The sequence below is a fragment of the Coregonus clupeaformis genome, chromosome 26 (assembly GCF_020615455.1).
Source record: "Coregonus clupeaformis isolate EN_2021a chromosome 26, ASM2061545v1, whole genome shotgun sequence".
Taxonomy (NCBI): Eukaryota; Metazoa; Chordata; class Actinopteri; order Salmoniformes; family Salmonidae; genus Coregonus; species Coregonus clupeaformis.
In genome coordinates this window covers 44,903,089-44,918,946 of record NC_059217.1, presented here as the reverse complement: position 1 = coordinate 44,918,946, position 15,858 = coordinate 44,903,089, and the positions used below count along the sequence as shown (strand labels likewise).

General features: G+C 41.0%; 1 protein-coding gene across 3 annotated transcripts; it reads right to left on the bottom strand.

The window, feature by feature from the left end:
- Positions 1-1,387: 1,387 nt before the first annotated feature.
- On the bottom strand, positions 1,388-13,471 carry tph1a (tryptophan hydroxylase 1 (tryptophan 5-monooxygenase) a). Of its 3 annotated transcripts, none has more exons than XM_041849818.1 (11): positions 13,298-13,471; positions 11,073-11,210; positions 9,117-9,300; positions 8,753-8,853; positions 8,584-8,651; positions 7,689-7,885; positions 6,159-6,294; positions 3,666-3,792; positions 2,943-3,038; positions 2,462-2,595; positions 1,388-1,908 (listed from the first exon to the last, which is right to left on the bottom strand). In XM_041849818.1, the coding sequence occupies exons 1-11, from the start codon at positions 13,385-13,387 to the stop codon at positions 1,734-1,736; spliced, it is 1,446 nt and encodes a 481-aa protein (XP_041705752.1). In that variant the 5' UTR covers positions 13,388-13,471; the 3' UTR covers positions 1,388-1,733. The 3 variants fall into 3 exon arrangements, with proteins under 3 accessions (XP_041705752.1, XP_041705754.1, XP_041705753.1); XM_041849820.1 differs by having other exon boundaries at positions 9,177-9,300; XM_041849819.1 differs by lacking the exon at positions 13,298-13,471 and adding an exon at positions 12,201-12,373.
- Positions 13,472-15,858: the final 2,387 nt, after the last annotated feature.

The following is a 15,858-nucleotide window of genomic DNA, read 5'->3' as shown; positions in this document are numbered from 1 at the left end:
TAGTTATGCGCAAACGGGATTTATTAACAATTATAAACTGGATGGTTGGAGCCCTGAATGCTGATTGGTTGAAAGCTGTGGTATATCAGACCATAGGTATGACACAATATTACTTTTTACTGTTCTAATTACGTTGGTAACCAGTTTATAATAGCAATAAGGCACCTCGGGGGTTTGTGGTATATGGCCAATATACCACGGCTAACGGCTGTATATTGGCCATATACAACACCTCCTCGGGCCTTATTGCTTAATCATAGCAGTCAAAACAAGTTAAATCGACACCCATTGATGGAAGATTATCTGGCAGGTTTAATAAGGGCGAATTATATATATTTTCTCTTGCGACATATTCTTAAACTGACAAGAATGATTATTTTGATGAAAAAATGAATTTAGCTTCTTAGCCTACATCTTCACAAATTACGTCGATATTCCTTCTTAATTCGCTCGATAACGTTATGGAAAAAGGGTTTATTGGATAAATCTGGCAACTATTCTCTTGCTACGGGAAACATTTTTGGGCTAGTTTTCAGGCCTTGTGGGCGGGTTTTGAGGAGTCATAGGGCTAGACATTTTAGCTAGACCTGGCAACCCTGGCATTATCCCATATCCCCATCATTTCATAATGCAAAAGGCATATTCTCTTCAGGAAACGTTTATTGTTAAAATGTCAAACTAAATACATTATCCATACAATAAGACACACACACACATTTTTATTTAATCACTTATACATAATCAGTTTACATTTCTTTACAGTAGAAAAATAATGATATTTATTTTCGTGAGTATATGTACTACAGTTACATTTAAAATATTTTTTTTATGATTTAGAACTGGATAATGACAAAGCTAAATATTTTTTGAATATGAACCAATTCTGTCAAAATCATCCTTGAATACATTCACACTTTTTGAATAATAACATTAAAACTTACACTATTAAGCTCATCCCAGCAACAACTTTACACACAACAATTGGAGGAATATATTGGACACCATAGTGTATTAGTAAGTTACTGTATCTTCGATTACGTTGAATGGAGGAGAGAAGGGAAGAGAGGTCGACCACGAGCAGAGTATTTCTTTACATAAGAAATGTGTGAGTAAGATATGACTAAAATTTCACACCCTCAGTTAAACTAATAATGTATGACTAATTAGAAAACTAGGAATTATTGAAAGCTTGAGAAGTAGTTGACTTCAACCGTTGCGATAACAAAATTCTCGTGACAAGATGTCACGATAGTTTGGGGGGGCCCAGATTTGTTCTGTTGGGGCTGTCTTGCCAGTTATCATCTCCTATGTATAATAATAATAGGCCATTTAGCAGACGCTTTTATCCAAAGCGATTTACAGTCATGTGTGCATACATTTTTTTTAAACGTATGGGTGGTCCCGGGGATCGAACCCACTACCCTGGCGTTACAAGCGCCGATGCTCTACCAATTCAGCTACAGTAATTGTTTGGTGTGACAATGACCATGGAAGTTGGCAAAGACAGCACAAACAGATCTGACCGATGGATAATAATTAGATAGCGGAACACGGGGTGGCGTGTGTCTAGGTCGTCACAGACACTCAGATAATGGCGTTGAGGTCATCAGAGACCCGTGTCCCAAATGGCACCCTATTCCTTATATATAGTGCACTACTTTTGACCAGGGCCTGTAGGCAGGGTATAGGGTGCCATTTAGGAGTCTGTGACTCATAGGGCTTTAGGTTGTCACTCAGACTCCCAGGTGTTTGTTAAGCCGGCTGAGGGCGTCGCCCACAATGTCCAGCTCATGTCTCAGCTCCTCGACCACGCTGTTGATACTGGGAGTGTCCTTTAGAACGTCCACACTCTGAGTGTACGGGTTGTAGCGCACCGTGAACGGACGCTTGATCGTCTTGGCAAACTCCCTGGAGGGATGGCAAGAATGAGTTATTGTGCGTATCTAGAAGATACTATCTAGAAGCTATGAAAGTAATGGTAGCAGTAAGAGAGAGAGAGAGAGAGAGAGAGAGAGAGAGAGAGAGAGAGAGAGAGAGAGAGAGAGAGAGAGAGAGAGAGAGAGACAGAGAGACAGAGAGAGAGAGGGACAGAGAGAGAGAGAGAGAGATACTGTGTGTGTGTGTGTGTGTGTGTGTGTGTTTGTGTGCGTGTCTGTGTGTGTGTCTGTGTGTGTGTGGAAGGAGATAGTAAAGAACAGCTCATCTAAAAGCCTTTACACGTCACCACAGTGATGCTAGGAGTCAGTAACAGAGCGTGTATCAATCCAGTGACACTTTTATTTGAAGGGTACCTACACAAGGACATTATAACACATTCATGACCCATACATAACCCATTCATAAGCAGTACATACGAATGTATCAATGTGTTATGAAGTCCATATGAAGGTAATCTACATTTAAATAATGTGTTACTATACAGTAAGATTCCAGATGCCCTTTGACCCCAAGGTCATCTCACCTCATCTTGACTTTGGCCTCCTCAAAGCTGTCGGACACAAAGTAGATGTCCTGAAATGTTGTGATGATGCACTCCTGTTTACACGTGACCTTGGGGTCAAAAGGCTTGATGACGGCGTTACCAGACAAAGCATGCTGCGGGGAAGAAGAACAAAACATTTGGTCCAGTTTCCCAGGACCAGATTAAGACTAATCTTGTGCCTCTTCTGGTCCAGTTTCCCAGGCCCAGATTAAGACTAATCTTGGACTAAACAGCATTCTCCCCTAAATAACTTTGTTTCTAATATAATATTACCTTTAGTTTCTAATATAATACCTTTTGTTTATAATGTAGCGACCTTAAGCGAACACCTAGTCCTTGTCAAGAGATTTGGACCTCTTGGCGTAACGGTAAAGGCGTTGGCTTGACAGTTGCTGGACCCATGTTCGAGTCCCGGTCGGGGCTACCACCCCCCGAATTCGTTACAATAATATTTATATACCTTGAGTTCACTGATGGAAGACAGAAGGCCTGCTCCGTACGCTCTCAGCTTCCCCTCCTGTTTACACAGGCCAAACTCCACCGTGAAGAAATAACACTGGAACACAACAGCGCATGCAAGAGTCAGTAATGCCAAACGAAATGTGAACTGCTGATCCATTCCCCTCTCTAGGTTCTGACATGGTCCCAGATCTGTTTGTGCCGTCGTGCCGACTCCGATGGTCATTGTCACACCAAGACAGAACAAACAAATGTAGGACCAGGCTAACAAGGTTTTAGGGTTGGTGACTAAGTTCATCTCTTAGTAATATATATATATAAACATTACTCTATAATAAAAAGTAATGTTACAAGACATCAGTGGTGTAAAGTACTTAAGTAAAAATACTTTCAAGTACTACTTAAGTCGTTTTATTAGGGTATCTGTACTTTACTACATTCCTCAAGAAAATAATGTACTTTTTACTCCATACATTTTCCCCTGACACCCAAAACGACTTGTTACATTTTGAATGTCATTTTCTATTAAGGTATCTTTACTTTTACTCAAGTATGACAATTGGGTACTTTTTTCCACCACTGATCAGAGTACTTTTTGTTACAGAGTCTACAAGGTTCAGCGTTGGTACTAAACTAATGTCATGCTCTAGCTGTCCCTGGGTAGGATGTTAGTGTTAGACAGGATATTTGATATGTTCAGAGTTAGTACAGGATGACTACTCACGGTGGCCAGGGTCTGTATGGATTCATCTGAAGCTCCGAGGGAAGCCAGGCCTATCTCCTGGGAGAACTGGGCGAAGCTGGGCTCAGCCAGCAACGGGACGTGACCCAGCAACTCATGGCACGTGTCTCTGTGTGACCGGAAACAAGAAACACTGGAGTTATACAGCCCTTTATCTTATACTGTAGTATGTAATCTCAGAACCATAAACAACACAGAATAAATCAAGTAGCTAGCTAACTACAGTGAGGGAAAAAAGTATTTGATCCCCTGCTGATTTTGTACGTTTGCCCACTGACAAAGACATGATCAGTCTATAATTTTAATGGTAGGTTTATTTGAACAGTGAGAGACAGAACAACAACAAAAAAATCCAGAAAAACGCATGTCAAAATTTTTATAAATGTATTTGTATTTTAATGAGGGAAATAAGTATTTGACCCCCTCTCAATCAGAAAGATTTCTGGCTCCCAGGTGTCTTTTATAAAGGTAACGAGCTGAGATTAGGAGCACACTCTTAAAGGGAGTGCTCCTAATCTCAGCTTGTTACCTGTATAAAAGACACCTGTCCACAGAAGCAATCAATCAATCAATCAGATTCCAAACTCTCCACCATGGCCAAGACCAAAGAGCTCTCCAAGGATGTCAGGGACAAGATTGTAGACCTACACAAGGCTGGAATGGGCTACAAGACCATCGCCAAGCAGCTTGGTGAGAAGGTGACAACAGTTGGTGCGATTATTCGCAAATGGAAGAAACACAAAATAACTGTCAAACTCCCTCGGCCTGGGGCTCCATGCAAGATCTCACTTCGTGGAGTTGCAATGATCATGAGAACAGTGAGGAATCAGCCCAGAACTACATGGGAGGATCTTGTCAATGATCTCAAGGTAGCTGGGACCATAGTCACCAAGAAAACAATTGGTAACACACTACGCCGTGAAGGACTGAAATCCTGCAGCGCCCGCAAGGTCCCCCTGCTCAAGAAAGCACATATACATGCCCGTCTGAAGTTTGCCAATGAACATCTGAATGATTCAGAGGAGAACTGGGTGAAAGTGTTGTGGTCAGATGAGACCAAAATGGAGCTCTTTGGCATCAACTCAACTCGCTGTGTTTGGAGGAGGAGGAATGCTGCCTATGACCCCAAGAACACCATCCCCACCGTCAAACATGGAGGTGGAAACATTATGTTTTGGGGGTGTATTTCTGCTAAGGGGACAGGACAACTTCACCGCATCAAAGGGACGATGGACGGGGCAGTGAAGTAAGCATTTCACTGTAATGTCTGCACCTGTTGTATTCGGCACATGTGGCCAATAAAATTTGATTTGATTTGATTTGAGAAGTCTTGGGTGAGAACCTCCTTCCCTCAGCCAGGGCATTGAAAATGGGTCGTGGATGGGTATTCCAGCATGACGATGACCCAAAACACACGGCCAAGGCAACAAAGGAGATGCTCAAGAAGAAGCACATTAAGGTCCTGGAGTGGCCTAGCCAGTCTCCAGACCTTAATCCCATAGAAAATCTGTGGAGGGAGCTGAAGGTTCGAGTTGCCAAACGTCAGCCTCGAAACCTTAATGACTTGGAGAAGATCTGCAAAGAGGAGTGGAACAAAATCCCTCCTGAGATGTGTGCAAACCTGGTGGCCAACTACAAGAAACGTCTGACCTCTGATTGCCAACAAGGGTTTTGCCACCAAGTACTAAGTCATGTTTTGCAGAGGGGTCAAATACTTATTTCCCTCATTAAAATGCAAATCAATTTATAACATTTTTGACATGCGTTTTTCTGGATTTTTTTGTTGTTATTCTGTCTCTCACTGTTCAAATAAACCTACCATTAAAATTATAGACTGATCATTTCTTTGTCAGTGGGCAAACGTACAAAATCAGCAGGGGATCAAATACTTTTTTCCCTCACTGTAGCTCATGACGAGATTTGGTTCAGGCTTATGAGATTATACCCTACAGTTGGCCGGAGTCTTTCAGGTAATTCAGAATGTTGGTTAAGGACCCTTTACTGAGGAATGTGGTTGTGTTTCAGGTCATTCAGAATGTTGGTTAAGGACCCTTTACTGAGGAATGTGGTTGTGTTTCAGGTCATTCAGAATGTTGGTTAAGGACCCTTTACTGAGGAATGTGGTTGTGTTTCAGGTCATTCAGAATGTTGGTTAAGGACCCTTTACTGAGGAATGTGGTTGTGTTTCAGGTCATTCAGAATGTTGGTTAAGGACCCTTTACTGAGGAATGTGGTTGTGTTTCAGGTCATTCAGAATGTTGGTTAAGGACCCTTTACTGATGAATGTGGTTGTGTTTCAGGTCATTCAGAATGTTGGTTAAGGACCCTTTACTGAGGAATGTGGTTGTGTTTCAGGTCATTCAGAATGTTGGTTAAGGGCCCTTAGTGCAGGACTCCTTTGTAATAGAGACCTTGGTCTCAATGGGACTCCCTGCTAAAATAAAGGTAAAATAAATGTGGTATGGAGGTACTTACGGCTCTGGTGTGTAGAGGGGGTCGGAGCTGTGTCGGACGTACTGGGTACAGTGGAACACGCGGAAGGCCAGACCAGCCAGGAAGTCTCTGGGGGAGAGGTAACCTGCCACAGGCCGGATGGTGAAGCCTGTCCGCTCTAAAACATTATAGGATTCAAGAAAATGTCACATACTGGACCCAAACTGTGTGCAACATGTCAGCAACAGAGAGATGTTCCTGATCAATCTTACAAAATGGGATATAAATATTGGTTAAATATTGGTTACATTTATTTTACCATTAAATCATGTTTACATATCTTGCATTCCCCATCTCATATGTATATACTGTATTCTATACTATCTTAATGTTTACATATCTTGCATTCCCCATCTCATATGTATATACTGTATTCTATACTATCTATTGCATCTTAGACTATGCCGCTCTGATAATGACATTGCTCATCCATATATTGATATATTCTTATTCCATTCCTTTACTTAGATTTGTGTGTATTAGATATTTGTTGTGGAACTGTTAGATATTACTTGCTAGATATTGCTGCACTGTCGGAACTAGAAGCACAAGCATTTCGCTACACTCGCAATAACATCTGCTAACCATGTGTATGTGACCAATACATTTGATTTGATTTGATAAAGTATTTTTTATCTAGTATCCAACACTCTCTCACTCTGTCTCTCTGTCTCTGTCTCACTGTCTCTGTCTCACTGTCTCACTGTCTCTCTGTCTCTCTGTCTGTCTGTCTGTCTCTGTCTGCATGTCTCTGTCTGTATGTCTCTGTCTGTATGTCTCTCCGTCTCTGTCTCTCTGTCTGTATGTATCTGTCTCTCTGTCTCTGTCTGTATGTCTCTGTCTCTGTCTGTATGTCTCTGTCTCTCTGTCTGTATGTCTCTGTCTGTATGTCTCTCCGTCTCTGTCTCTCTGTCTGTATGTCTCTGTCTCTCTGTCTCTGTCTCTCTGTCTGTCTGTCTCTGTCTGTATGTCTCTGTCTGTATGTCTCTCTGTCTCTCCGTCTCTGTCTCTCTGTCTGTCTGTCTGTCTGTCTCTGTCTGTATGTCTCTGTCTGTCTGTCTCTGTCTGTATGTCTCTGTCTGTATGTCTCTCCGTCTCTCCGTCTCTGTCTCTCTGTCTCTGTCTCTCTGTCTGTATGTCTCTGTCTGTATGTCTCTGTTTGTATGTCTCTGTCTGTATGTCTCTGTCTCTCTGTCTCTGTCTGTATGTCTCTGTCTGTCTGTCTGTCTGTCTGTCTGTCTGTCTGTCTGTCTGTCTGTCTGTCTCTGTCTGTCTCTCTGTCTCTATCTGTATGTCTCTGTCTCTGTCTGTATGTCTCTGTCTGTCTGTCTGTCTGTCTGTCTCTCTGTCTCTGTCTGTATGTCTCTCTGTCTGTATGTCTCTGTCTGTATGTCTCTCCGTCTCTGTCTCACACACACACACACACACACACACAGTATATACACAAACGACTCCCAAACGACTCCCAAACGACTCCCAGACACACACAACCCGCCCCTCCTCCCATCTCACCTCTAAGGAAGCGTGATACGTCCTCTAGCTGTGGTATGTTATCCTCTCTACATTCACAGTGTTTGGCCAGTAGGGGCAGGTTCTTCAGGTACTCTCTACAGGCGTGGGTAGGGTACAGCTTGTTGAGCTCCCGGTACACCACCCCCCACGTTGCCAACTCCTCCTCTGTAAACTCTATACGAGGGATAGGGTCCCCACTGGAAGATAAGGACAAGACAATGGCTGTTAATAGAATATAGTAGAGTACAGTAGAATAGAGTACAGTATAATATAGTAGAGTACAGTAGAATATAGTACAGTTGAATCGAGTACAGTAGAGTACAGTAGAATAGAGTAGAGTAGAGTACAGTAGAATATAGTAGAGTACAGTAGAATATAATATAGTAGAGTACAGTACAGTAGAATAGAACAGAGTAGAGTACAGTAGAATATAGTACAGTAGAGTACAGTAGAATAGAGTAGAGTACAGTAGAATATAGTAGAGTAGAGTGAAGTAGAATAGAGTAGAGTACAGTAGAATATAGTAGAGTGGAGTACAGTAGAATAGAATACAGTAGAGTACAGTAGAATTCAGTAGAGTACAGTACAGTAGAATATAGTAGAGTAGAGTACAGTAGAATATAGTAGAGTACAGTAGAATATAGTAGAGTGGAGTAGAGTACAGTACAGCACAGTAAAATAGAATACAGTAGAGTACAGTAGAACATAGTAGAGTACAGTACAGTAGAATATAGTACAGTAGAGTACAGTAGAATATAGTAGAGTAGAGTACAGTAGAATATAGTAGAGTACAGTAGAATAGAATAGGAGGAAACTTGATATGGGATATATTCTTCGATTATATAATTACCTTTTTTTCCTGGAAAATATGTTAGTTCAACCATAATGTACTTACTATCTGTAGTTCATGGCGAGATCAGCGAAATGCTTTCTCCTTCTTCTGTAGACGTTGTCCTTGAACCCCTGTGATAAGAGGGAGATATAACATTGTTATAACAAGATAAAGTAATACATAAACATTATAAAGTAATGCCTAGTTTCTATGTCATAATTATAGTACGTACCGGATGGTCGGCGTCCAGGTCTGATCCGTACATTAGAACACGGTTGGCACACTTGTCCAGATCTGAGATCTTCTTGGGGAACCAGGGGGCATTTTCTATATCTGAAATATAAATAATTAGTTTTCACTTAATTAGGTCCATCATGTGATTGTAAAGATTGGAATATACTCTGTGGGCCTAAGTGTGTATACTTTAAATATATATAATATATTAATAATATTATATATAATATTATATATAATATATATATAAGCGTGCATACTGCGCAATATAAACTTTACTCAATATACTGTGGTAGAATATACTCTAACAAAATGTAGAAATCAATAATCAATAATCAACCATTTTGTCTACTGTGGAATACCTTCTTCAGGTAAACAGGAGTTGTCAGGTTGGTCCATATCCACTATGTTCACGTGCTTACGTAGCAGCTGAATGATCTCGTTGAGCTGCTCGTGATCGCTGTCACAGTCCACGAAGATCTCGAATTCAGAGTTACGCCTTTTCGATTTTCTGGATTCTATGTGGACAAGGTTGACGTGGTTTTCCTGTAAGGAATGGAATATAAAAAATAGTTGTTTTTTTGGTTACATCTATAATATAATTCGCTTAATCTATAATCTGCTGCTACATTTATAATATACACTACCGGTCAAACGTTTTAGAACACCTACTCATTCAAGGGTTGTTCTTTATTTTTACTATTTTCTACATTGTTGAATAATAGTGAAGACATCAAAACAATGAAATAACACATATGGAATCATGTTGTAACCAAAATAGTGTTAAACGAAACAAAATATATTTTATATTTGAGATTCTTCAAATAGCCACCCTTTGCCTTGATGACAGCTAATTTGTGGAATTTATTTCCTTATTGTGTTGTGACAAGGTGTGGGGGGGGTATACAGAAGATAGCCCTATTTGGTGAAAGACCAAGTCCATATTATGGCAAGAACAGCTCAAATAAGCAAAGAGAAATGACCGTCCATCATTACTTTAAGACATGAAGGTCAGTCAATACAGAACACTTCAAGAACTTTGAAAGTTTCTTCAAGTGCAGTCGCAAAAACCATCAAGCGCTATGATGAAACTGGCTCTCATGAGGACCGCCACAGGAATGGAAGACCCAGAGTTACCTCTGCTACAGAGGATAAGTTAATTAGAGTTACCAGCCTCAGAAATTGCAGCCCAAATAAATGCTTCACAGAGTTCAAGTAACAGACACATCTCAACAACTGTTCAGAGGAGACTGTATGAGTCAGGCCTTCATGGTCGAATTGCTGCAAAGAAACCACTACTAAAGGACACCAATAAGAAAAAGACACCTGCTTGGGCCAAGAAACACGAGCAATGGACATTAGACCGGTGGAAATGTGTCCTTTGGTCTGGAGTCCAAATTGGAGATTTTTGGTTCCAACCGCCGTGTCTTTGTGAGACGCGGTGTGGGTGAACAGATGATCTCCGCATGTGTATTTCCCACCGTAAAGCATGGAGGAGGAGGTGTTATGGTGTGGGGGTGCTTTTCTGATGACACTGTCTGTGGTTTAATTAGAATTCAAGGCACACTTAACCAGCATGGCTACCACAGCATTCTGCAGCGAAACGCCATCCCATCTGGTTTGGGCTTAGTGGGACTATCATTTGTTTTTAAACAGGACAATGACCTATTTTACCAAGAAGGAGAGAAATGGAGTGCTGCATCAGATGACCTGGCCTCCACAATCTCCCGACCTCAACCAAATTGAGATGGTTTGGGATGAGTCGGACCGCAGTGTGAAGGAAAAGCAGCCAACAAGTGCTCAGCATATGTGGGAACTCCTTCAAGACTGTTGGAAAAGCATTCCAGGTGAAGCTGGTTAAGAGAATGCCAAGAGTGTGCAAAGCTGTCATCAAGGCAAAGGGTGGCTATTTGAAGAAACTCAAATATAAAATATATTTTGATTTGTTTAACACTTTTTTGGTTACTACATGATTCCATTTGTGTTATTTCATAGTTTTGATGTCTTCACTATTAATCTACAATGTAGAAAATAGTACAAATAAAGAAAAACCCTTGAATGAGTAGGTGTTCTAAAACTCTTGACCGGTAGTGTATATTTCAGTAATGTTTATGGAAAACATATGATGCAAAACAGTGGAGGCCTGCATTGATAATCACATTGAACCCACTGGCCTAAGTAGACCAATTATAATAGGATTTTTAAATCAGGTGAGATCAAAAGGATTAAAGGGATTAAATAACATTGTTGTCACAAACAAGATAGGTTACAGAACTCATGCAAATGCACATTTTGGCACAAGTGCACATTAGACTTACCTGGAAAAGTTTCAGCGCCTTCACGAGCCCTCCAACTTCATTCTTGAGTGAGAAGACAATCGCTGCGCGCCCGTCTGATGGCGCGTTCTTTTTCTCGGTTCTGCTCTCCTCGATCTTCGTGAAGGTTGATTTGTTCATCTGTGGAAAAAAAAGAAAGAAAAACAGAAATGAGCGTCATGAGTCAACGATAGATTGACGAATGCCCTTTTCACCAGCCAACTTTCATCAGTGTCGGGGTAGGCTAGTATCCATCCAGTGACGCACGGTCTGTCTGCCGTGGGACATTTAGTCACTCAACTGTGATGGTGGCAGCTGTTGAAGGCGCCTGGCCCTAAGAAACTAAACGTCAGTCTAGTGTTGTGTGTTTTGTGAATTGTATAGTTAAATAACTTCAAATAATTGTACATATGCCTAGGCCTACTTGGATTGATTTGTAAACTTGTACATTGAAGAAATACAATTAAACGTTATTAAACAAATACACCACATTACTATAAGAAGCACATTCCTTTTGCAAATCAACAGCACCTTTAAATCCGGATCTAAACTAGCCTATGCTGTCGTGCCAATGAACTAATCACTTGGATCATACACACAAAAATCCGACAAACATAATAACCTGAACAATATCCAGATCAGAATAATCCCTCACTGTATCCTTATTATTTTACCGATATTCTCTATTTTGTTGTTAAGAATTAAGATAACTCATAAAAACATGTTCAATGAAATAACAGAAACTATTGCACGTTTAACCTGTTTGGATTAGATTGTATTAGTGGCGACGGTCAATCGATTTTAATCCCGTCATCGCGTCAATGAAAATCAGCACCCGGGACAGTGATAACCCCATTTTAAGCGACGGTTGGTTGGCGCTGTCCATTGTTCTGAATTTCACTGGCTCAATTTCAAGGCATCCAAATGGCCAATTAAATCAGGACTTTTTCATAACAAATAGTAATAAATAAAACATTAGGCTAATACCTTAGTCTAATTACATTCAACATGTTATTCAGTTAAAGTGATGTTTTATAACAATTATCCTATAGTCTAAAGATAAAATCAGCTAATTTCATTTGCTACCAACCATATTTCCTTCAGCGATTATGAATTGAATTTGCTACCAACCATATTTCCCTCAGCTGATACGGAGGAGACAGCGCGGGAAACCAGCCGTCGTTGGCCCTCAGTCAGCAGAACCCGTAGCAGCATTATAAAACGCACGACAGCAGTTCGAGACACCGGACAGAGGCACGGAACGGGTCAGGTTGGCAGGCACCGCGCAGTAGGTGACTCGCCGCGTCTTGGTTTAACGAAGGTGTGCCGGTGTCCGGCCCAAACACGGGATTTAAAGCAATCCCATTAAGGAAAGCGCGAGGTCGGAAGCCTATTATTAGCTCCTTTTAGGCGACTTTAATCTATCACGCGAGATTAGGGTGCAGTTAATGAATCCAACACGAGACTGTTTTAAATGATCTTAATTTGATGTGGATTACTATTTTATGTAGCCCTATCACTTGTAATATGGAAGTATATATATATATTTTTTTACAAATAGTTTTTATATATTATACATCGATTGTGATATGGTGTGTCTGTATTAATAGGCTAGTTATAGAGAGCAACAGGTAACATTTCTGGTGAATTAGTTACTGAAATGTTAGATATGTTCCAATTGATTTAGCCTAATTGGGTTAGATTGCAAGTGCTGTTTCAAGAGATTCGAGGGATTTTATATGTACTAGTTATAGATAGGTTATTTCAACCTGTGATTTGCAGGATATTTGAAATTATATCGGCACGTTTTTGTATCCCTGCAAAGTTCTGCACTCATGACGGTTTTAGCGTTTGACGCATTGAAATTATCACGAGATTGAAACGGTTTAACAAGAGCTATATATATATATACACGACTCTGAGTTTAACCAGTTACAACAAAAACCTGCAACTATCGTTGATTACTGAGAAATGAATGGTTACGCCTACTAATTAGGCTACAACTAAATTGACATGACATCTATCGCCAGATAGTTTCGTTTAAACGAATTGGGTTTTAAATAGTATAATAGCGCAATGTCAACCAATGGCTGGCAAAAGCCAAACGCTTTCTCCAATTCAAACGGATATCCCACTTCCAAATGCAATGTTTGGAGAACTGTAAGAAAGTTGCCTATAACAAGAAAACAACTATCTAATAAGGCAAAAAAAAGGAAACAATGTCTTACCTCATTGTTCAGTAGCTTTTCTTCAAACCCGATGTTAATGGAGTCGAAAGACCTTCCTCGGCGCGGTCCTTCAATTTTATTGGAATACATATTGAAATCCCGTACTATTTATTCCCCTGTCTTTCGAATGTTTATCGACTATATAAAGTGGTAGTCTACCAGGAGCAAGACCAGGCTTTGGTATTTATCAACCACAATGCAGAGAGAAGAGGGGGCAGGGTGGACGAGAGAGGAGGGGGGTGCTGAAGTGTGTGTGTGTGTGTGTGTGTGTGTGCGTGTGTGTCTGTGTGTGCGTGCGTGTGTGTGTGGAGGGCAAGCAGCAATAATATCAGCCCTCGACAGCAAATGGAAAAAGAGAAGTATCCCTAACGTCATGGGAAAATAAATGAATCTAAGACACCTTTTCATTTTGTCAGAGGCGACGGAAACATTACCGTACAGAGATCAAACAGTAGAATAGTCCGGTCCTAAAAGAAAGGCATTTCAGATGACGCATACGTCCTAATAAAGCAACGTGTGTCGTTGTCGATGATTCATCTCTCATATTAATTAGATTTTTCATCAATAAACAAGATTTTGTCATCATGGATTCCCCCCTTCATTGAGGTTAAAAAGTTCAGCAAACAAACTCTCGTAAGTCTCCTGAAGCTATTTTACAACTCAATGCTGGTTAGAATGACCAATAGCCTTCTCACCTACTGGTAGCGCCCAGCAAACAGGGGAATGAGATTTCTGATCCGCATGGGAACATGGTCCTAGTGTTAATTAATAAGCTAAAACATTGTTCTGAAGATCTGTAACTTGATCAAGGTAACCGCTTTCTCATTTCTGACCAATCACACAGCTTCCAGTTCTGACAACGTTCCAGTAATCTCACGTGAGTGAACGCTTTCTAAAGCTAATACGATGTTCGAAGAATACTTGAGCCACTTTCAGGCTCTGGAAATATGTACCGGTATAAACGTTTGACATATCTTGTTGAGTCTTGACATTGTTTACTGCCCCTTGGGGCCTTGTTGATCACGTGGCTCTCGCTCCTTTCGGGAAAGCAGGAAATGGTCAGTGATTTATTTGTAAGAGGATTAAACCTGATCCACACTTTTTTTTTTCTGTGATTAAAGTTCCTCGTGCCCCATCTCCCTACTTCTCCCCACCCCAAATCCATTCCTCTGCTTTATAAATCTTCATTGCACTTTATCACTTTGAGCTTTGTGACCTGGCAGGCTAAGCCGCCCCTGAAGGTCAACTGTAAGGATATTTTTCTCTCACCTGTCTGAGTCTGGTGAGAGTTTATTTGAGATTAAGAAAATTACTAATGGTTTTCATTACTTCTGGTGGATGAAAAACACCTCAGGAGGGTTTGGGGTGAATTCCATTTAAGTTCATTCAGTAAACTTACATTTCTGAGGAAAATTGGAAGTGGAATTTCAGTTTACTTCATGAAGTGCCTGCGTCAGTGCCACCCATGCTACCCTCTTCACTAAAGGTGCTAATAACTTTGTGATGGGCCAGAAGCAGGTCTGTTTCATCCCAATACAGTACACTACAGAGCCAAGGCTGTTGTACATGTGGCCGGTGCACATGATGCCCCCCTGTCAGGTGGTTGACACGAGGACCAGCTTAACACAATCAGGGAAGCTGTGAAGGATGCTTCCTCCTCCCTGAGGGACAACGTGTTTGAGAGGGGGGGCTAGCACTGCTCTGCTTTCCTTTCCTACAACACAAAGCAATGATGTACACTGAGCGGACAAAACATTAGGAACATGACATATCCTGACCAGGTGAATCCAGGTGAAAGCTATGATCCCTTATTGATGTCATTTGTTAAATCCACTTCAATCAGTGTAGGTGAAGGGGAGGAGATGGGTTAAAGAAGGATTTTTAAGCCTTAAAACAATTGAGACATGGATTGTGCATGTGTGCCATTCAGAGGGTGAATGGGCAAGACAAAATATTTAAGTGCCTTTGAACGGGGTATGGTAGTAGGTGCCAGGCGCACCGGTTTGTGTCAAGAACTGCTACGCTGCTGGGTTTATCACGCTCAACAGGTTACTGTGTGTATCAAGAATGATCCACCAACCAAAGGACATCCAGCCAACTGTGGGAAGCATTGGAGTCAACATGGGCCAGCATCCCTGTAGCACAATTTCGACACCTTGTAGAGTCTATTGTGGCTGTTCTGAGGGCAAAAGGGGATGCAACTCAATATTAGGAAGGTGTTCCTAATGTTTTGTACATTCAGTGTAGGTTAGCTTTCTGTTTCCTTTCAGACTACACCAAGCAATGATGTAGGTTAGCTTTCCATTTCCTACTAAAATGATGTAGATTAGCTTTCTGTTTTAGAAGCACACACTCTATTTTACCCTTAGAACAATGTAGTTGATTTTCAGATGACTCCCTGCATATTAGAACACATACAGTGAATACACAACATCTTTTCCCAAACGCCCTGACAGATCCTGGATATGTACTAATATAATCTGCAACAGACACATCTCTGTTACTCTCCAGATGCTGTGTCTCTGTCTTTGATCTCTCTCAGAGCAGATCCCCTTATGTCT

Bases quoted from the DNA above. Each gene is read 5' to 3' on its own strand.
- tph1a (XM_041849818.1), bottom strand. From the start codon at position 13,387: ATGTATTCCAATAAAATTGAAGGACCGCGCCGAGGAAGGTCTTTCGAC. The intron at 6,295-7,688 runs GTGAGATGGGAG...ATAATGTTTTAG, and splicing joins CGTATCACGCTTCCTTAGAG to AGCGGACAGGCTTCACCATC. The intron at 1,909-2,461 runs GTGAGATGACCT...CCATCCCTCCAG, and splicing joins GAGGCCAAAGTCAAGATGAG to GGAGTTTGCCAAGACGATCA.